This window comes from Ylistrum balloti, unplaced genomic scaffold, assembly GCF_031769215.1.
Source record: "Ylistrum balloti isolate Yb309-2 unplaced genomic scaffold, AGI_CSIRO_Ybal_v1 Utg369812, whole genome shotgun sequence".
NCBI lineage: Eukaryota > Metazoa > Mollusca > Bivalvia > Pectinida > Pectinidae > Ylistrum > Ylistrum balloti.
Genome location: NW_026781984.1, coordinates 1,003,614 through 1,028,045, shown reverse-complemented (window position 1 = coordinate 1,028,045; position 24,432 = coordinate 1,003,614). Strand labels below are relative to the sequence as shown.

The 24,432-nt window shown below is 40.1% G+C and overlaps 1 protein-coding gene across 1 annotated transcript in view; it reads right to left on the bottom strand.

Annotated features, from left to right (window-relative positions):
* The window catches only part of LOC132544890 (phosphatidylinositol 4-phosphate 3-kinase C2 domain-containing subunit beta-like), a gene marked incomplete at its 5' end in the record, with an annotated part of 71,060 nt that extends 47,421 nt beyond the window's left edge, over positions 1–23,639 (bottom strand). The window contains 8 exons of the mRNA XM_060208540.1: positions 2,605–2,681; positions 4,227–4,361; positions 5,369–5,438; positions 12,436–12,579; positions 15,130–15,253; positions 16,879–17,027; positions 18,585–18,667; positions 22,551–23,639. Coding sequence (XP_060064523.1) covers positions 2,605–2,681; positions 4,227–4,361; positions 5,369–5,438; positions 12,436–12,579; positions 15,130–15,253; positions 16,879–17,027; positions 18,585–18,667; positions 22,551–23,639 — 1,871 coding nt within the window. The remainder of the gene's footprint in view (positions 1–2,604; positions 2,682–4,226; positions 4,362–5,368; positions 5,439–12,435; positions 12,580–15,129; positions 15,254–16,878; positions 17,028–18,584; positions 18,668–22,550) is intronic.
* Between the last annotated feature and the right edge of the window lie 793 nt (positions 23,640–24,432).

Sequence of the window (24,432 nt, the reverse complement as noted above, 5' to 3'; positions counted from 1 at the left end):
TTCTCACCAGTTTTTACAATTTAGAACAAAAGGCCCACTGACCTTAACGGTCATCTGACAACAAAAACTTTCAGCAGGGAGAAGGGTTTTTTTTTTCTACTTTGAATGAAATCTTACTAAGAAGCTGTTTCCCAGGATGCAGATGGTAGTTTTGGTGAGGAGTAGGAAACTGTAACAAGTGTTACCTATTTTGTACAGTAAATTTGGAGTTCAATTTCACTGGTGGAACTTGAAATGAAGTTTGAAATGACAAAAGTTTAAGCACGGCGGATGACAACGGACAGATCATGATGGCTATAGGTCATCATGACCCCTCAAGACTGCAGACAATATTTAATAGTATCAGTATTTTTGTCAGCTTTATGTATTGAATAAACATCGGCATACATGTAAAAGGTCACACTGAGGGAAAGGCATGATAAACAACAGGAACACCAGTGGCCTAATTATCGACCCCTGGGGTACACATTAAGACCTCTGGACTAGTGGAGATATATAGGTTATATATACAAGAGAGGAACTCACCACCTTCTGTGACATCCTGAACATTTTAAACATAATAATGTTACTTTTAATTAAATCAATAGTAACTTGTAAGACCATTAAAAGTTAACACAACTTTGTCCTTGTTTTATGAGCTGCTGAAAGTTATACCTGGAAAATTAACAATTCACTTGTCTGTACTGTTGTTAATTCTCATCACATATAAGTATATAGAGAATACATGGACAATGTCTTAAAATTTAAGCTGTATTTTGGCGAGAGTGAAGAAAGACAAAAGTGGCAAACCTCTGATCTGGCAAGCCACTTTTGTCTTTCTGTCCCAAGTCGAAATGCAGCTTATATTTGAAGACACTGACCATGCATTCTATTTATCCTGCAACATTGATTAAAAATCAGACTAGTGAAACTTAAAACAGTTTAGTTGTTCAATCTGTGTTTACCTGACGTTGACGTCACACAAATTTTGCATGATGACGGACGCCAAAATAATTTCTCAATGCAGAAATATAGTTCTAAACTTCATCAGCTATAACAGCGATTTTATAAATCTTCATTGATCAACTTGCTCATTGCAACATATTAAGTTGCTTATTTCAACAAGCTTTTTTATTTTTTCTAAATATAGTATTTAAGTAACTTCAGAAAGACATTCTGCAGAGTTAATGCACATGCTAAAATATGGCTGCTTACCGACAATGGCAGTGCCAATTGCAGGATAAATATAAGGGCCGTCAGAGACTGTTGATGATCCCCAAATGGAACAAAATTTAAGTATGAAAAATAAAAAAGGGCAATAACTCCAAAATTGTGCAAAACTTCTTGTTAAGATTTATCAACATACGAAATTTCATGTTGATATCTTTAACAGTTTCTGTGTTATGCTCTGGACAAAATTATAATGGATGGATGGACAGATGGATCAACAAAGTAGCCACTAATTGCTCTCCCTGCGGGAAGCATAACAAATATGAAATCGTAATAATACATAATTATTATATAACATCAGATATAACTCTGAGAAGGTGCCCAGATTTTTGTATTTGTAGATCAAATTTTTTCCGATATACCGTTAGTCCTAAAGAAACTCATTGTTCAAGTGAAGCAAGCAGCTGTATCAATAACAAGAAATTGACGTATTGTGAGCTCTTTGTGATTGATTGCCATCCAAAGTTTGTCCCTTTACTCCAGTGGCCCAACATACTGATAGGTATCCAAGTTAGGGCTAAAAGGGATCACAAGGCAGGGATTAAAGGGAACACAAACCAGGGATAAAATGGACCACAAGTCAGGGATAAAAGGGTTCACCTATGAGGCCTCCCTATAGTAACAGCATTGACTCTTTCCTGGTATATACTGATTTAGAAATCATATTAGTATATAGACAAAACCTGTATAGGTGTGCCTTATAAGGTAAACAGAAGCTTAAAAATCATGGAACCAACACTTCGACATCAAGCATCACATGACCTTAATTCAAAATATATATATTCAACAGAGCAATTAAAGTAAAGAGGTGAGAAAAGACGTCCGTGGTAGTCTGTGTGCAACAAGAGATGAGATACCATTGTCTAGTACATTTTTGCATTAGTCAAGACTGAAATATGGAATTATGAATAATTGTGGCCAAAACCCTTTAAGTTGACACCTCTTTACCCTAGCATGCTACTTGCCCAATATCATGACCCTAAGCATCTTGGTTATTGAGGAAAAAAGGTTTAAAATGTTTCAAATCATTTGCAGTATGACCCAGAAGGTGGGGTCAAGGTCATTCACTTGATTTAACTTGGTAGACTTTCATCCCTGCAGGGAACTAGTCCAATATAACATGACCTTGGGCCTGGTGGTCATTGGTCATTACATGTTTCAACACATCTGACCTCTGTGACCTTGAAGATTGATAACATGTATCCATGAGATTACGGCTGGTCAAGATACATGTTATCAATGACATGACATCAATTTATTTTCTGTTACAGACAGTCCAGTTATCCAGCATACTGTGTACCTATCCCCTACCAGCCCTCACAACCTATCTACAGAATAATTATACATAAATATATACTGACAACTATATAGCTCCATATCTCATCATGTACTTACTTGATAGCTACTTGTGTATCTTGGTCTGGCCCCTTCATCTTCACTTCATTATCATAATTCTGTAGACTTTCTTGACTCTGCAACATGATAAACCAGCTCACATATGGCAAGGTTACATACAGAAAATAGGTCTTATATAGCAAGGTCACAGAGCAAATAGGTCTTATATAGCAAGGTCACAGAGCAAATAGGTCTTATATAGCAAGGTCACAGAGCAAATAGGTCTTATATAGCAAGGTCACAGAGCAAATAGGTCTTATATAGCAAGGTCACAGAGCAAATAGGTCATATATAGCAAGGTCACAGAGCAAATAGGTCATATATTGCAAGGTCACAGAGCAAATAGGTCATATATAGCAAGGTCACAGAGTAAATAGGTCTTATATAGCAAGGTCACAGAGCAAATAGGTCTTATATAGCAAGGTCACAGAGCAAATAGGTCATATATTGCAAGGTCACAGAGCAAATAGGTCATATATAGCAAGGTCACAGAGCAAACAGGTCTTATATAGCAAGGTCACATAAGAAATAGGTAATATATAGCAAGGTCACAGAGCAAATAGGTCATATATAGCAAGGTCACAGAGTTAATAGGACTTATATAGCAAGGTCTCATAGCAAATAATTCAAATATAGCAAGGTCACATAAGAAATAGGTCTTATATAGCAAAGTCACATAGCAAACAGGTCATATATAGCAAGGTCACAGAGTTAATAGGACTTAAAAAGCAAGGTCACAGAGCAAATAGGCCATATACAGCAAGGTCACAGAGCAAACAGGTCATATATATCAAGGTCACAGAGCAAATAGGTCATATACAGCAAGGTCACAGAGCAAACAGGTCATATATAGCAAGGTCACAGAGCAAATAGGTCATATAGAGCAAGGCCATGTACAGCAAATAGGCCACACATTGCAAGGTCATATACCATAGCAAACTGATCAAACATACAGTAGCAAGGTCATTATCATAGCTAAAATTCCACACATAGCATGGTCACTCACAGCAAATAGACCATATATAGCAAGGTCACACAGCAAGGTCACACACAGGAAATAGACCATATATAGCAAGGTCACACACAGCAAATAGGCCATATATAGTAAGGTCACACACAGCAAATAGGCCATTTATAGCAAAGTCACACACAGCAAGGTCACATGCAGCAAATAGGCCATATATAGTAAGGTCACACACAGCAAGGTCACACGCAGCAAATAGGCCATATATAGCAAGGTCTCACACAGCAAGGTCACACACAGTAAATAGGCCATATATAGTAAGGTCACACACAGCAAGGTCACACGCAGCAAATAGGCCATATATAGCAAGGTTACACACAGCAAGGTCACACACAGCAAGGTCACACACAGCAAGCTCACACACATATGAGATCTCATTTTACTCTTCATACTTGTAAATTGAGTGAAAATGACCAGTTTTATATACAAGGGCAAAAGTTTTCCTATAAAATGTTTCTTATTTTCACAAAACCATAGTTGATCGTAGTCTAACCCATAAAAATGTTGAAAACTCTCAATTTTTTAGCTATCAAGAAGATGTTGACTTTAATATTAACACATAATGAATCAATGATTTGGTGTGAGGTGTAATTCATACCACAAACTGTTGTATTATGCCCTCTGCGCGATGTAAAGTTTTCGTGATGTCGATAGTCTCTATTTTGGCTAGTGTCATACATATAGCCTTCACAGACTGCTGCAGGTTTCGGAACTGTATCTCATTAGTTTCATTCTGAAAAATAAAATAAAAATCATACGAAAGACCCCACACCTTCAGTCGCTGATCATCCACAGATCCTTAACATGTAGTTCTGTTGTAAGTTTGACCAATGGCAATTGATGCTTAAATCTGAGGAGATAGTATTAGAAAATGATTTCTTATTAAAGGGCCCTGTTAAAGCACTCATCTGCTCTCCCTAACATGTGGATTTCACCAATGGACAAGTGGGGTTTTTGGAAATTATTGCCCATTAGAAGATTTTTTTCATGTACTTTGATACTCAAGTAAGATAAAATCTTACACCTTTACACTGATCATAAGTCATTACTGAGACAATGTGTAAAGTCGTATACCTTTACACTGATCATAACTCATTACTGAGACAATGTGTAAAATCGTATACCTTTACACTGATCATAACTCATTACTGAGACAATGTGTAAAGTCGTATACCTTTACACTGATCATAACTCATTACTGAGACAATGTGTAAAGTCGTATACCTTTACACTGATCATAACTCATTACTGAGACAATGTGTAAAATCGTATACCTTTACACTGATCATAACTCATTACTGAGACAATGTGTAAAATCGTATACCTTTACACTGATCATAACTCATTACTGAGACAATGTGTAAAATCGTATACCTTTACACTGATTGTAGGTAAATTTTGTCTAGTTTAGTACACTTACTGTTGGTATGAGTAGAAATCAATTATAAATTCATAAGTGAACTTTACTGAAATAAATCCTGATATCCAATGTGTGAGTGCTATTTGCATTGTTTTGAAAATTTCTGATGTAAATTATCCAGAGAAGTGAATCCCTTGTCCAGACGAGTACAGACCACTAGTTTGACCAATGAGTGCTTGTTAAAGTGCATCTCGGGCCCTGTTATCAAATCTGTCATGTTCACGGCCGAATTGGGACATCATTTGACATAAGACATGGAAATACCATCACAATTATGATGAATACTATGTAAGTGGATCGTGTATGTATAAGCCACTTACCTTTAGAATGTGGTCCCTCAATTTCTCCACTTGTGTGTAGAAAATATTTATCAGGATTTCCAACTGATCCCTGAATAAATAAAACCATGCAGATCGTTGATTTATGACATCATTTTTGGTTTACATACTTTTCGTTTGCTAGTTTAACTAAAGTTTACATACATAATTATTGCCAGGTTTTAGAAGCTGGGAGTCAAATTGATTCCATGTTACAAATTGAATGAGTATTGTATGCTGCCACAGGTAGTAATTCTGTCACAAAATAATGCCAAGAGGCAGGGGCGGGGGCAGGGGCAGGGGCGGGGGCAGGGGGCGGTTGCAGGGGGCGCGGGAGTGGGGGCAGGGGGCCAGGACATGGGGGCGGGGGGGCGGGGGCAGGGGGTAGGTAGGGGGTAGGTTAGGGAGGTGACAGCAAAAAATCCATCTAGACACGACAATAGCAGTACCCATCTCAGACACGACAATCACAACCCATCTCAGACACGACAATCACTTGTCCCATCTTGGACACGACAATCACTCTAAAAATTGACCCATCTCAGACACGACAATCACTACACATCTCAGACACACAACACTTTTCAGACAGAAATCAGTACAATCACAGACCAAAACTGGACCCATCTCAGACACGAACCCAACACAAATCACTACCCATCTCAGATCACAACCCATCTCAGACACGACAATCACTACCACTACCCATCTCAGACACGACAATCACTACCCATCTCAGACACGACAATCACTACCCATCTCAGACACGACAATCACTACCCATCTCAGACACGACAATCACAACCCATCTCAGACACGACAATCACAACCCATCTCAGACACGACAATCACAACCCAACAGACACGACAATCACAACCCATCTCAGACACGACAATCACAACCCATCTCAGACACGACAATCACAACCCATCTCAGACACTACCCATCTCAGACACGACAATCACAACCCATCTCAGACAATACCCATCTCAGACACGACAATCACAACCCATCTCAGACACTACCCATCTCAGACACGACAATCACAACCCATCTCAGACACGACAATCACTACCCATCTCAGACACGACAATCACAACCCATCTCAGACACGACAATCACTACTCATCTCAGACACGACAATTACTACTCATCTCAGACACGACAATCACAACCCATCTCAGACACTACCCATCTCAGACACGACAATCACTACTCATCTCAGACACGACAATTACTACTCATCTCAGACACGACAATCACAACCCATCTCAGACACTACCCATCTCAGACACGACAATCACAACCCATCTCAGACACGACAATCACTACCCATCTCAGACACGACAATCACTACCCATCTCAGACACGACAATCACAACCCATCTCAGACACGACAATCACTACCCATCTCAGACACGACAATCACAACCCATCTCAGACACGACAATCACTACCCATCTCAGACATGACAATCACAACCCATCTCAGACACGACAATCACCCATCTCAGACACGACATCTCAGACACGACAATCACAACCCATCTCAGACACGACAATCACTACTCATCTCAGACACGACAATCACTACTACATCTCAGACACGACAATCACTACCCATCTCAGACACGACACAACCCATCTCAGACACGACAATCACTACTCATCTCAGACACGACAATCACAACCCATCTCAGACACGACAATCATTACTCATCTCAGACACTACCCATCTCAGACACGACAATCACAACCCATCTCAGACACTACCCATCTCAGACACGACAATCACAACCCATCTCAGACACGACAATCACAACCCATCTCAGACACGACAATCACAACTCATCTCAGACACGACAATCACTACTCATCTCACACACGACAATCACTACCCATCTCAGACACGACAATCACTACCCATCTCAGACACGACAATCACAACCCATCTCAGACACGACAATCACTACCCATCTCAGACACGACAATCACTACCCATCTCAGACACGACAATCACTACCCATCTCAGACACGACAATCACTACCCATCTCAGACACGACAATCACTACCCATCTCAGACACGACAATCACTACCCATCTCAGACACGACAATCACTACCCATCTCAGACACGACAATCACAACCCATCTCAGACACGACAATCACTACCCATCTCAGACACGACAATCACTACCCATCTCAGACACGACAATCACAACCCATCTCAGACACGACAATCACAACCCATCTCAGACACGACAATCACTACCCATCTCAGACACGACAATCACTACCCATCTCAGACACGACAATCACTACCCATCTCAGACACGACAATCACTACCCATCTCAGACACGACAATCACTACCCATCTCAGACACGACAATCACTACCCATCTCAGACACGACAATCACTACCCATCTCAGACACGACAATCACAACCCACGTCATTCACTACCCATCTCAGACACGACAATCACTACCCATCTCAGACACGACAATCACTACCCATCTCAGACACGACAATCACAACCCATCTCAGACACGACAATCACAACCCATCTCAGACACGACAATCACTACCCATCTCAGACACGACAATCACTACCCATCTCAGACACGACAATCACGACCCATCTCAGACACGACAATCACAACCCATCTCAGACACGACAATCACTACCCATCTCAGACACGACAATCACAACCCATCTCAGACACGACAATCACAACCCATCTCAGACACGACAATCACTACCCATCTCAGACACGACAATCACTACCCATCTCAGACACGACAATCACAACCCATCTCAGACACGACAATCACACCTCAGACACGACAATCACTACCCATCTCAGACACGACAATCACTACCCATCTCAGACACGACAATCACTACCCATCTCAGACACGACAATCACAACCCATCTCAGACACGACAATCACTACCCATCTCAGACACGACAATCACAACCCATCTCAGACACGACAATCACAACACATCTCAGACACGACAATCACTTCCCATCTCAGACACGACAATCACTACCCATCTCAGACACGACAATCACAACCCATCTCAGACACGACAATCACTACCCATCTCAGACACGACAATCACTACCCATCTCAGACACGACAATCACAACCCATCTCAGACACGACAATCACTACTCATCTCAGTCATGACAATCACAACCCATCTCAGACACGACAATCACTACCCATCTCAGACACGACAATCACAACCCATCTCAGACACGACAATCACTACCCATCTCAGACACGACAATCACAACCCATCTCAGACACGACAATCACAACCCATCTCAGACACGACAATCACTACCCATCTCAGACACGACAATCACAACCCATCTCAGACACGACAATCACAACCCATCTCAGACACGACAATCACTACACATCTCAGACACGACAATCACACACATAAGACTAACCCAATCTCAGACACGACAATCACTACCCATCTCAGACACGACAATCACTACCCATCTCAGACACGACAATCACTACCCATCTCAGACACGACAATCACAACCCATCTCAGACACGACAATCACAACCCATCTCAGACACGACAATCACTACTCATCTCAGACACGACAATCACAACCCATCTCAGACACGACAATCACTACTCATCTCAGACACGACAATCACAACCCATCTCAGACACTACCCATCTCAGACACGACAATCACAACCCATCTCAGACAATACCCATCTCAGACACGACAATCACAACCCATCTCAGACACTACCCATCTCAGACAACAATCACAACCCATCTCAGACACTCACAACCCATCTCAGACACGACAATCACAACCCATCTCAGACACGACAATCACTACCCATCTCAGACACGACAATCACAACCCATCTCAGACACGACAATCACTACCCATCTCAGACACGACAATCACTACCCATCTCAGACACGACAATCACTACCCATCTCAGACACGACAATCACTACCCATCTCAGACACGACAATCACAACCCATCTCAGACACGACAATCACTACTCATCTCAGACACGACAATCACAACCCATCTCAGACACGACAATCACTACCCATCTCAGACACGACAATCACTACCCATCTCAGACACGACAATCACTACCCATCTCAGACACGACAATCACAACCCATCTCAGACACGACAATCACTACCCATCTCAGACACGACAATCACAACCCATCTCAGACACGACAATCACAACCCATCTCAGACACGACAATCACAACCCATCTCAGACACGACAATCACAACCCATCTCAGACACGACAATCACAACCCATCTCAGACACGACAATCACTACCCATCTCAGACACGACAATCACAACCCATCTCAGACACGACAATCACTACCCATCTCAGACACGACAATCACTACCCATCTCAGACACGACAATCACAACCCATCTCAGACACGACAATCACTACCCATCTCAGACACGACAATCACTTCCCATCTCAGACACGACAATCACTACCCATCTCAGACACGACAATCACTACCCATCTCAGACACGACAATCACAACCCATCTCAGACACGACAATCACAACCCATCTCAGACACGACAATCACAACCCATCTCAGACACGACAATCACTACCCATCTCAGACACGACAATCACTACCCATCTCAGACACGACAATCACTACCCATCTCAGACACGACAATCACAACCCATCTCAGACACGACAATCACAACCCATCTCAGACACGACAATCACTACCCATCTCAGACACGACAATCACAACCCATCTCAGACACGACAATCACAACCCATCTCAGACACGACAATCACTACACATCTCAGTCAGGACAATCACAACCCATCTCAGACACGACAATCACACCCATCTCAGACACGACAATCACTACCCAACTCACAACCCATCTCAGACACGACACAACCCATCTCAGACACGACAATCACTACCCGTCTCAGACACGACAATCACTACCCGTCTCAGACACGACAATCACTACCCGTCTCAGACACGACAATCACTACTCGTCTCAGACACGACAATCACAACCCATCTCAGACACGACAATCACTACCCATCTCAGACACGACAATCACAACCCATCTCAGACATCACACATAACACGACAATCACTACACATAAATCACACATAACCAACACTACACATAAATCACACATAACCAACACTACACATAAATCACACATAACTAACACTACACATAAATCACACATAACCAACACTACACATAAATCACACATAACCAACACTACACATAAATCACACATAACTAACACTACACATAAATCACACATAACCAACATAAATCACACATAACTAACACTACACATAAATCACACATAACAAACACTACACATAAATCACACATAACCGACACTACACATAAATCACACATAACTAACACTACACATAAATCACACATAACTAACACTACACATAAATCACACATAACCAACACTACACATAACTAACACTACACATAAATCACACATAACTAACACTACACATAAATCACACATAACTAACACTACACATAAATCACACATAACCAACACTACACATAAATCACACATAACTAACACTACACATAAATCACACATAACTAACACTACACATAAATCACACATAACTAACACTACACATAAATCACACATAACTAACACTACACATAAATCACACATAACCAACACTACACATAACTAACACTACACATAAATCACACATAACTAACACTACACATAAATCACACATAACTAACACTACACATAAATCACACATAACCAACACTACACATAACTAACACTACACATAAATCACACATAACCAACACTACACATAAATCACACATAACTAACACTACACATAAATCACACATAACTAACACTACACATAAATCACACATAACCAACACTACACATAAATCACACATAACTAACACTACACATAAATCACACATAACTAACACTACACATAAATCACACATAACCAACACTACACATAAATCACACATAACCAACACTACACATAAATCACACATAACTAACACTACACATAAATCACACATAACTAACACTACACATAAATCACACATAACTAACACTACACATAAATCACACATAACTAACACTACACATAAATCACACATAACCAACACTACACATAAATCACACATAACTAACACTACACATAAATCACACATAACTAACACTACACATAAATCACACATAACCAACACTACACATAAATCACACATAACTAACACTACACATAAATCACACATAACTAACACTACACATAAATCACACATAACTAACACTACACATAAATCACACATAACTAACACTACACATAAATCACACATAACCAACACTACACATAAATCACACATAACTAACACTACACATAAATCACACATAACTAACACTACACATAAATCACACATAACCAACACTACACATAAATCACACATAACTAACACTACACATAAATCACACATAACTAACACTACACATAAATCACACATAACTAACACTACACATAAATCACACATAACCAACACTACAGATAAATCACACATAACCAACACTACACATAACCAACACTACACATAAATCACACATAACCAACACTACACATCAATCACACATAACTAACACTACACATAAATCACACATAACTAACACTACACATAAATCACACATAACCAACACTACACATAAATCACACATAACTAACACTACACATAAATCACACATAACTAACACTACACATAAATCACACATAACTAACACTACACATAAATCACACATAACCAACACTACACATAAATCACACATAACTAACACTACACATAAATCACACATAACTAACACTACACATAAATCACACATAACCAACACTACACATAAATCACACATAACTAACACTACACATAAATCACACATAACTAACACTACACATAAATCACACATAACCAACACTACACATAAATCACACATAAATCACACATAACTGACTTTAATTATCAATGTACTGACTGTTCTCAAGAATGGTAATGTAACATCTTGGCGTTGCATCAGCATGAAGCGTATATCCTTGTCCAGCTTCAGACATTCGTGAACATACTCATACTTGGACAATTGTTGGTCACTGTAAAGATAAATACATAATATACAAAAAATTAAATACAACATATAAAGTACATAGATTTTATTTTTTTGATACTTTTGCTTGAAAATAAGTCGTCAGAGATACATGTACTTAATAATCTTAAAAAATGTCTTTATGGACAGACATTATCTTCACTAAGTCTACAGGGACTGACATTATCTTCACTAAGTCTACAGGGACTGACATTATCTTCACTAAGTCTACAGGTACTGACATTATCTTCACTAAGTCTACAGGGACTGACATTATCTTCACTAAGTCTACAGGGACTGACATTATCTTCACTAAGTCTACAGGGACTGACATTATCTTCACTAAGTCTACAGGGACTGACATTATCTTCACTAAGTCTACAGGGACTGACATTATCTTCACTAAGTCTACAGGGACTGACATTATCTTCACTAAGTCTACAGGGACTGACATTATCTTCACTAAGTCTACAGGGACTGACATTATCTTCATTAAGTCTACAGGGACTGACATTATCTTCACTAAGTCTACAGGGACTGACATTATCTTCACTAAGTCTACAGGGACTGACATTATCTTCACTAAGTCTACAGGGACTGACATTATCTTCACTAAGTCTACAGGGACTGACATTATCTTCACTAAGTCTACAGGAACTGACATTATCTTCACTAAGTCTACAGAACTGACATTATCTTCACTAAGTCTACAGGGACTGACATTATCTTCACTAAGTCTACAGGGACTGACATTATCTTCACTAAGTCTACAGGGACTGACATTATCTTCACTAAGTCTACAGAACTGACATTATCTTCACTAAGTCTACAGGGACTGACATTATCTTCACTAAGTCTACAGAACTGACATTATCTTCACTAAGTCTACAGGGACTGACATTATCTTCAACAGGGACTGACATTATCTTCACTAAGTCTACAGAACTGACATTATCTTCACTAAGTCTACAGGGACTGACATTATCTTCACTAAGTCTACAGAACTGACATTATCTTCACTAAGTCTACAGGGACTGACATAATCTTCACTAAGTCTACAGGGACTGACATTATCTTCACTAAGTCTACAGGGACTGACATTATCTTCACTAAGTCTACAGGGACTGACATTATCTTCACTAAGTCTACAGGGACTGACATTATCTTCACTAAGTCTACAGGGACTGACATTATCTTCACTAAGTCTACAGGGACTGACATTATCTTCACTAAGTCTACAGGGACTGACATTATCTTCACTAAGTCTACAGGGACTGACATTATCTTCACTAAGTCTACAGGGACTGACATTATCTTCACTAAGTCTACAGGGACTGACATTATCTTCACTAAGTCTACAGGGACTGACATTATCTTCACTAAGTCTACAGGGACTGACATTATCTTCACTAAGTCTACAGGGACTGACATTATCTTCACTAAGTCTACAGGGACTGACATTATCTTCACTAAGTCTACAGGGACTTACATTATCTTCACTAAGTCTACAGGGACTGACATTATCTTCAGGAAGTCTACAGGGACTGACATTATCTTCAGGAAGTCTACAGGGACTTACATTATCTTCACTAAGTCTACAGGGACTGACATTATCTTCACTAAGTTTCCAGCAACTGAAATTATCTTTACTAAGTCTCTAGAGACTGACATTATCTTCACTAAGTCTACATGGACTGACATTATCTTCACTAAGTCTCCAGGCCCTGACATTATCTTCACTAAGTCTCTAGAGACTGACATTATCTTCACTAAGTATACAGGGACTGACATTATCTTCACTAAGTCTACTAAGTCTAAGAGGGATTGACAATATTGTCACCATAAAGTCTCCAGGGAGTGACAACCCTGTCATCACTAAGTCTCCAGGGATTGATAACCCTGTCACCACCAAGTCTCCAGGGATTAACAACCCTGTCACCACTAAGTCTCTAGGGATTGACAACATTGTCACCACTAAGCCTTCAGGGATTGACAACCCTGTCACCACTAAGTCTCCAGGGATTTATAACATTGTCACCATTAAGTCTCCAGGGATTGACAACCCTGTCACCACTAAGTCTCCAGGGACTGACAACCCTGTCATCACTAAGTCTCCAGGGACTGACAACACTGTCATCACTAAGTCTTTGGGGACTGGAGAAACTGTCTTCTTTCAATCAGATATATCGGAATTTGACGAGGAGTTTATATATGTACTTACTTGAGGAGGTACTCAGATCTATCGGAATTTGACGAGGAGTTTATATATGTACTTACTTGAGGAGGTACTCAGATCTATCGGAATTTGACGAGGAGTTTATATATGTACTTACTTGAGGAGGTACTCAGATCTATCGGAATTTGACGAGGAGTTTATATATGTACTTACTTGAGGAGGTACTCAGATCTATCGGAATTTGACGAGGCATTTATATATGTACTTACTTGAGGAGGTACTCAGATCTATCGGAATTTGACGAGGAGTTTATATATGTACTTACTTGAGGAGGTACTCAGATCTATCGGAATTTGACGAGGCATTTATATATGTACTTACTTGAGGAGGTACTCAGATCTATCGGAAACTTTGAGGATGAAATCAGTGGAAGAGAAACTCTGAGACACGTCTGTAAGATGGTTGTACAACACGTTACACACAATGTGCTCCACCAGGGTATGGACTGTAAGCAATATCACAGAAAGGTTTGTATAATAATTACAAACAAACATCATCAACATTTATAATATCTATATCTGATATATAACATTTTGAGCATAGCTGTAGCTAATCTTCCATATGGTCAAGAAACAATTATAATAAAATATACAATATTAAGATATTGTACGCTGATGAAAATACAGGAAATAGTGACAATGTGTCTATTGTGGGGGACAGAAATAGTGACAATGTGACTATTGTCGGGGACAGAAATAGTGACAATGTGATCATTGAGTGAGACAGAAATAGTGACAATGTGATCATTGAGGGAGACAGATATAGTGACAATGTGTCTATTGTGGGGGACAGAAATAGAGACAATGTGACTATTGAGGGGGACAGAAATAGTGACAATGTGACTATTGTGGGGGACAGAAATAGTGACAATGTGTCTATTGTGCGGGCACAGAAATAGTGACAATGTGTCTATTGTGGGAGGACAGAAATAGTGACAATGTGACTATTGTCGGGGACAGAAATAGTGACAATGTGTCTATTGTGGGGGCACAGAAATAGTGACAATGTGTCTATTGTGGGAGGACAGAAATAGTGACAATGTGACTATTGAGGGGGACAGAAATAATGACAATGTGACTATTGAGGGGGACAGAAATAGTGACAGTGTGTCTATTGAGGGAGACAGAAATAGTGACAATGTGACTATTGAGTGAGACAGAAATAGTGACAATGTGATCATTGAGGGAGACAGAAATATTGACAATGTGTCTATTGTGGGAGGACAGAAATAGTGACAACGTGTCTATTGTGGGGGACAGAAATAGAGACAATGTGACTATTGAGGGGGACAGAAATAGAGACATTGTGACTATTGAGGGGGACAGAAAAGGTGACAGTGTGTCTATTGAGGGAGACAGAAATAGTGACAATGTGACTATTGAGGAGACAGAAATAGTGACAATGTGATCATTGAGGGAGACAGAAATAGTGACAACGTGTCTATTGTGGGGGACAGAAATAGAGACAATGTGACTATTGTGGGGGGGACAGAAATAGTGACATTGTGACTATTGAGGGGGACAGAAATAGTGACAATGTGACTATTGAGGGGGACAGAAATAGTGACAGTGTGTCTATTGAGGGGGACAGAAATAGTGACAATGTGATCATTGAGGGAGACAGAAATAGTGACAATGTGTCTATTGTGGGAGGACAGAAATAGTGACAATGTGACTATTGAGGGGGGACAGAAATAATGACAATGTGACTATTGAGGGGGACAGAAATCGTGACAATGTGAGTACTGAAGGAGTCAGAAATAGTGACAATGTGACTATTGAGGGGGACAGAAATAGTGACAATGTGACTATTGAGGGAGACAGAAATAGTGACAATGTGATCATTGAGGGAGACAGAAATAGTGACAATGTGTCTATTGTGGGAGGACAGAAATAGTGACAATGTGACTATTGAGGGGGGACAGAAATAATGACAATGTGACTATTGAGGGGGACAGAAATAGTGACAATGTTTGTACTGATTGAGACAGAAATAGAGATACCTTTATCATGGAACGACAAATTTTTTATCGAAATAAAATGTAAGATATTACAAATGAATCAAACCCACCATCACAGGTAAACAAAACAGGGTCAGCAGCAAAGTCGGAGTAGATGACAATTTTCACAGAGAGTGAGGGCTGCTGTTTATCACACAGAGGACTCACAACAAAACCAAGATTACAACTGCAATCTGTTGAGGTATAGTGTGACTTCAAACTGAAATGAAATAAAGAAAAATCTCAAAAAATCAATTTTCTGTAAATAGCCAAACATAAGTACACTGATATGATATAGTTCTTTGTTAGCAGCCAAGAGGCATTAATAGCAGATGTAAAAACCAACTAAACAAATATATATATATATATATAAAACAAAAGGGAACAAAGGCTGTCACTGATCGGCACAAACCTAGTCTCAAGGTCGTCACTGATCGGCACAAACCTAGTCTCAAGGTCGTCACTGATCGGCACAAACATATAGTCTCAAGGTCGTTACTGATACAGTACGAACCTATACTCTCAAGGTCGTCACTAATACCGTACAAACCTATAGTCTCAAGGTCGTCACTGATACAGTACAAACCTATAGTCTCAAGGTCGTCACTGATACAGTACGAACCTATAGTCTCAAGGTTGTCACTGATACAGTACGAACCTATACTCTCAAGGTCGTCACTAATACAGTACAAACCAATAGTCTCAAGGTCGTCACTGATACAGTACGAACCTATACTCTCAAGGTCATCACTAATACCGTACAAACCTATAGTCTCAAGGTCGTCACTGATACAGTACAAACCTATAGTCTCAAGGTCGTCACTGATACAGTACGAACCTATAGTCTCAAGGTTGTCACTGATACAGTACGAACCTATACTCTCAAGGTCGTCACTAATACAGTACAAACCTATAGTCTCAAGGTCGTCACTGATACAGTACGAACCTATACTCTCAAGACTGTCACTGATACAGTAAAAACCGATAGTCTCAAGGTCGTCACTGATACCGTACAAACCTATAGTCTCAACGTTGTTCCTGATAGTCTCAAGGTCGTCACTGATACATTACAAACTTATAGTCTCAAGGTCGTCACTGATACCGTACAAACCTACAGTCTCAAGGATGTCACTGATACAGTACAAACCTATAGTCTAAAGGCCGTCCCTGATACCGTACAAACCTATAGTCTCAAGGTCGTCACTGATACATTACAAACTTATAGTCTCAAGGTCGTCACTGATACCGTACAAACCTACAGTCTCAAGGATGTCACTGATACAGTACAAACCTATAGTCTAAAGGCCGTCACTGATACCGTACAAACCTATAGTCTCAAGGTCGTCACTGATACCGTACAAACCTATAGTCTCAAGGTCGTCACTGATACCGTACAAACCTACAGTCTCAAGGATGTCACTGATACAGTACAAACCTATAGTCTAAAGGCCGTCACTGATACCGTACAAACCTATAGTCTCAAGGTCGTCACTGATACCGTACAAACCTATAGTCTCAAGGTCGTCACTGATACATTACAAACTTATAGTCTCAAGGTCGTCACTGATACCGTACAAACCTACAGTCTCAAGGATGTCACTGATACAGTACAAACCTATAGTCTAAAGGCCGTCCCTGATACCGTACAAACCTATAGTCTCAAGGTCATCACTGATACAGTACAAACCTACAGTCTAAAGGCCGTCACTGATGCAGTACAAACCTATAGTCTCAAGGTCGTCACATTACAAACTTATTTATTACCAGTGATACTTACTCAGCCACCATCTGGCAAAATGCATGGGATTCATCATCAACAAAAAGGCGTTTCCGTAACGTTTCATAAGACTTTGTTGAGGTCTGGAAAATAATGATGTTGAAGTCACTGGGTATTCAATAAATTGCCTGAAATCCTTGATCTACCATCAGTATATCCAAATTCAGGGATATTCATTTGAATGTATAATGGATTTGAATTATTACAGAATAATACCTCACTTACTCAGAATTTGTTTACTAATGGCCACTGGCATCTTATCAACCAATTAATGCATGAATTTTAATTTTGCTAAAACACTAGAAAATATTACGATACTGATGACTGGTTATGAAGACTTGAAATAAATCACGACATCAGATGAGTTGAGAAAAGGTAATCAATTATATGTACATTTCTGATGAGTATTCCTTATTTGGTCTTATGAACAAATTTTATGTTTACATTTCTGTAAACATCAAGTCTGGCATGTAGAAAGCCTGTCCACTGTACATGTGTGGTAAACAAAGTTTAGTGAGAATCCACCTCTGCATCTGTTCTAATTGTTTAAATCTTTGGAATTTATTTTGTATAAACTGGAAACTCAAAAGCAATATATGAATGGAGATGTACATGCTTAAAATATCTCACATAAATACGATATTATTGTGGAACTATTTTCTGTTTACTTCCTTTAGTTACCAATCAGCAACTTTGCTATTCCATCAGTTGTAAGGTTGTTCTGTCAGTGCATATAACATCAATGAACAATGATTGGAGTGTAAACAAGAGGTTTAATGGGCCTGCATTGCTCAGCTGTTATTTAATGTTTATCAAAATTAGAATCAGTGTTAATATCACAAATATATTGACACGTACACCACTGGCATTTAGAGTGGCACATCCGATGAATTTTAACTAATTTCACCAAGAAACAGCTTCTAAAACTCAATTCTAAACAGCAACAGTTAGTACCAGAATTATAGATAAATGTAATTTCTTTCTTCTTGAAATCATTTGGGCTTTGATCCAGAGACACTTTTCCACCAAAAAATTCATGCTTTTGTGTGTTTTGGTTACTCAGAAGAAGTCTAAAGAAGAACCTTGAATAAGGATCAAAGTCATTTCTTTTTGCAAAAAATATTTGTTGGGCTTCATTCTAGGAACCTTTCATCCATTTACCTACTTCTGCACCTTTTGAATAGTCAGGAGAAGTTGTTTAAAGGTTTTAACAAATTTGACCTCTGTAACCTCGAAATAAGTGTCAAGGTCATTTTTTTTTTTTTTTTTTTTTTAAACTTTGGCATGCAGCAACTTATCAGCCAAATATCATAACATTCAGACAGCTCATTATTGAGAGGAAATCATTCACATGGAAAAGTTGTCACTGGACAAACAACGGACGATGGAAGCTGCACCATGACAGAAGCTCACTTGGCCCATAAAGCCAGTTGAGCTAAAAAAAAGCTTTCAAAATGTAAATATATAATAAGTCATTTGGCATGTATACTGCATTTCTTTACAGATATTTTAAATGGTGCGTCAGCAAGTCATGTTGAAATATCTGTTAAAAAATGCAGTTTGCACATGAATAAACAACAAAAAAGGAAATTGTTTCTTAAAGACCAGCCATTGTACTACAATCACTACTTGATAAGAGGTGAGGAGAAGGTAGTTATACCCTGACAGAGGGAGGAGAAGGAGGTAAGTATACCTTGACAGAGGGAGAAGGAGGTAAGTATATCTTGACAGAGGGAGGAGAAGGAGGTAAGTATACCTTGACAGAGGGAGGAGAAGGAGATAAGTATATCTTGACAGAGGGAGGAGAAGGAGGTAAGTATATCTTGACAGAGGGGCGAGAAGGAGATAAGTATATCTTGACAGAGGGACGAGAAGGAGATAAGTATATCTTGACAGAGGGAGGAGAAGGAGATAAGTATATCTTGACAGAGGGACGAGAAGGAGGTAAGTATATCTTGACAGAGGGGCGAGAAGGAGATAAGTATATCTTGACAGAGGGAGGAGAAGGAGATAAGTATATCTTGACAGAGGGACGAGAAGGAGATAAGTATATCTTGACAGAGGGACGAGAAGGAGATAAGTATATCTTGACAGAGGGACGAGAAGGAGGTAAGTATATCTTGACAGAGGGACGAGAAGGAGGTAAGTATATCTTGACAGAGGGACGAGAAGGAGATAAGTATATCTTGACAGCTGGGCAAGGAGGAGGTAAGTATATCTTGACAGAGGGAGGAGAAGGAGATAAGTATATCTTGACAGCTGGGCAAGGAGGAGGTAAGTATATCTTGACAGCTGGGCAAGGAGGAGGTTTATATAGTTAAACTTGATAGAGGACTAGGAAGAGGCAGGACATGCTTAGCTGGCACAGATAAATATGGTAGGGGTGGCAAGAGGAAGGTAAGACAAAGCCTATTGGGGTGATGAGGGACAGACTTTGATAGAGGTTGAAGTGGGGCAAGTCAAACAGACCTTAACAGAACCAGGAAAGGGGAAGGTAAAACAGATTTTGATAGAGGTGGGAGAGGGACAGGTAAAACAGATTTTGATAGAGGTAGGACAGGGGCAGGTAAAACAGATTTTGATAGAGGTAGGACAGGGGCAGGTAAAACAGATTTTGATAGAGGTGGGGCAGGTAAAACAGATTTTGATAGAGGTGGAAGAGGGGCAGGTAAAACAGACTTTGATTGAGGTGGGAGAGGGACAGGTAAAACAGATTTTGATAGAGGTAGGACAGGGGCAGGTAAAACAGATTTTGATAGAGGTGGGGCAGGTAAAACAGATTTTGATAGAGGTGGGAGAGGGGCAGGTAAAACAGACTTTGATTGAGGTGGGAGAGGGACAGGTAAAACAGATTTTGATAGAGGTAGGACAGGGGCAGGTAAAACAGATTTTGATAGAGGTGGGGCAGGTAAAACAGATTTTGATAGAGGTGGGAGAGGGGCAGGTAAAACAGACTTTGATTGAGGTGGGAGAGGGACAGGTAAAACAGACTTTGATAGAGGTGGGAGAGGGACAGGTAAAACAGATTTTGATAGAGGTAGGAGAGGGGCAGGTAAAACAGACTTTGATAGAGGTGGGACAGGGGCAGGTAAAACAAATTTTGATAGAGGTGAGAGAGCGACAGGTAAAACAGATTTTGATAGAGGTAGGAGAGGGGCAGGTAAAACAGATTTTGATAGAGGTAGGAGAGGGGCAGGTAAAACAGATTTTGATAGAAGTGGGAGACAGGCAGGTAAAACAGACTTTGATAGAAGTGGGAGACGGGCAGGTAAAACAGATTTTGATAGAAGTGGGAGACGGGCAGGTAAAACAGATTTTGATAGAGGTAGGAGACGGGCAGGTAAAACAGATTTTGATAGAGGTGGGAGACGGGCAGGTAAAACAGATTTTGATAGAGGTAGGACAGGGGCAGGTAAAACAGATTTTGATAGAGGTGGGAGAGGGACAGGTAAAACAGATTTTGATAGAGGTGGGAGATGGGCAGGTAAAACAGATTTTGACAGAGGTAGGACAGGGACAGGTAAAACAGATTTTGATAGAGGTAGGAGAGGGACAGGTAAAACAGACTTTGATAGAGGTAGGAGAGGGACAGGTAAAACAGATTTTGAAAGGAGGAAGGCAAGTAGCAGGTAGGTCATACCTTGACAAGGGAGACCAAGTAGGAAAAAAATTGTTAGGGTTAAAAGAGTGAAGCAAAACAGACATAAAGAGGGGGTGATGAGTTAGCTTAAAAAGGGTATGCTATCAGGTAGAATGTGTGCGCGGGTGAGGTACAACATACCTGTAATAGGGATGGGTGAGGGGGAGGTACAACATACCTTGATCGGGGGTGGGCGAGGGGGAGGTACAACATACATTGATAGGGGGTTGGCGAGGGTGTGGTACGACATACTTTGTAAAGGGGTGGGTGACGGAGAGGTACAACATACTTTGATAGAGTGTGGATGAAGGAGAGGTACAACATACCTTGATAGGTGGTGGACGAGGGGGAGGTACCACTTCACTTATCTTTTCACTGTCAGTTGCTGTACTTTGTAGAAATCTTTCGAGATCCTCTTCACTTGAGTGTTCAACTGACGATTCTCTTGCTGCCTGCAGCTGTTCCATTGGATACAATGATCCAGCACTTTCTCTCTGCCTCATATCCATCCGACCCTCTGAAGAGAGTTGTGACTTAGAACTTACCTCGCTTATATCACCTATCATATATGATGGCACTTGATGTTTAGCAGAATTTGATTCTGTAATTGATTCTCTTCGCGTCCGTTCGTATAAAGGATCAAAGGAATCAAGAGACAAATACTCTTTTTCCTCAGATGGAGAAAAATCCATCAGGTCATCAGACTTAGGTTTTTCAGCTGCAAGATCTCTTTCCCATTGTGAAATATTGTCCAACTCAAAGAGATTTTGCAAATTGTTTGTGTTTGTAGATGAATGACTTGGGTTGACAGAATTACTTCCTGCCGACGGTGACGGTAACACAACAGTATTAAAATCTATTTCAGAAAATGTGGAAGGGGATTGTACAGGACTTTTCACTGGTAAATTGGAAAACTGATTAGAACCAAATGATCCAAATTGTGCCTCAGGTGTTCTGAAGTTATTTTGGCCAATTGCTTGATTGGGAAATGGACCAGTAGGCCATACACCTGTTGGCTGCCCTCTAGCCACACCTGGATTGGTTCCTGGTCCTCGGACATCCACTGCTGCAGTACTGAAGGGCTGCCAGGGATCATTTTTAAACAAATTGCTATTCCATCCATACTGCAAGCCTGCAGCTCCTTGAGGGTCTGATTTTGGTCGATTTGGTATCCCTGTCCCACTTGACGTATCACAAAACACATGTCTAAATTCCTGGTAATTCTTCTTCCCTTTATCTGAGGAGTTACGCTGACTTGAATCGAAACTTTCCTCATTGTTTAATGCTGAAGAGAAATCAATCCCAGCCAAGTCAGAACAAAAGAAATTTTCATTTGCTTGGTTTTGTCTGAGAGTATTAACTGGTGATAGTGATATCAGGTAATTCTGTTCTTTTCTTACTTCCGCCAAATCTATATTATTAGGTTTCTCAAACTGATTTGCTCCTGATGTTGTTTGGAAGTTTGTAAATGCTGGTGATGAGGTAGGTCTGCTATCATTGGAATTTGATACAGAGCTATCATGTGTTGGAAATCTTTCGGGGTTGGTAGTTGGCTCCCAAGCTGTTGCTCCAGACATCATCCAGCCAACTGGAGGGGGCTGTGATGTCCGTACAAAGGAACGTTGCCGAGGAGGCAGAGGAGGAGGTTTCTCCAAGATGGGAACATTGTTAGTGTTCATTTTACTGCCGTCACTCATTATTTCATCTTTAATGCTGGTGTCTGAAACAGATAAAAAATGATTATATCAACACATACATGTTTATAGTACAAGATGTCAGAGAAATCAACACATACATGTTTGTAGTACGAGATATTGTAACGTGCAACCCTATCAACTTTTTGTTATGAGGGTCAGAAATGTGAGCAAGTCTCAGATTACCTTGCTGGGAATCTATTTGAATCATTTTGACGAAATGAGGGTCTAGTGACGAAGTAAAATATACACAGATATGCATATGAATGGAACACATTATACTACACTATGTACATGTTAAGGAAAATAAACATCACCAATGAATGAACTCTGATCCTGTATACGCTTATTTAGCGTTATTAAAACAATTACTCCATTACTCGGGGTTTCCTACTCTTATGGTTTATATCTGCATGGATATTCAGTGCAAACCAAACCAAGTTGCAGGAAGGGACTTCTTTAGTTTGAACTAAGCCAAGCAAACTATTGGGTTGAGCAACTAATCTCACTGTCG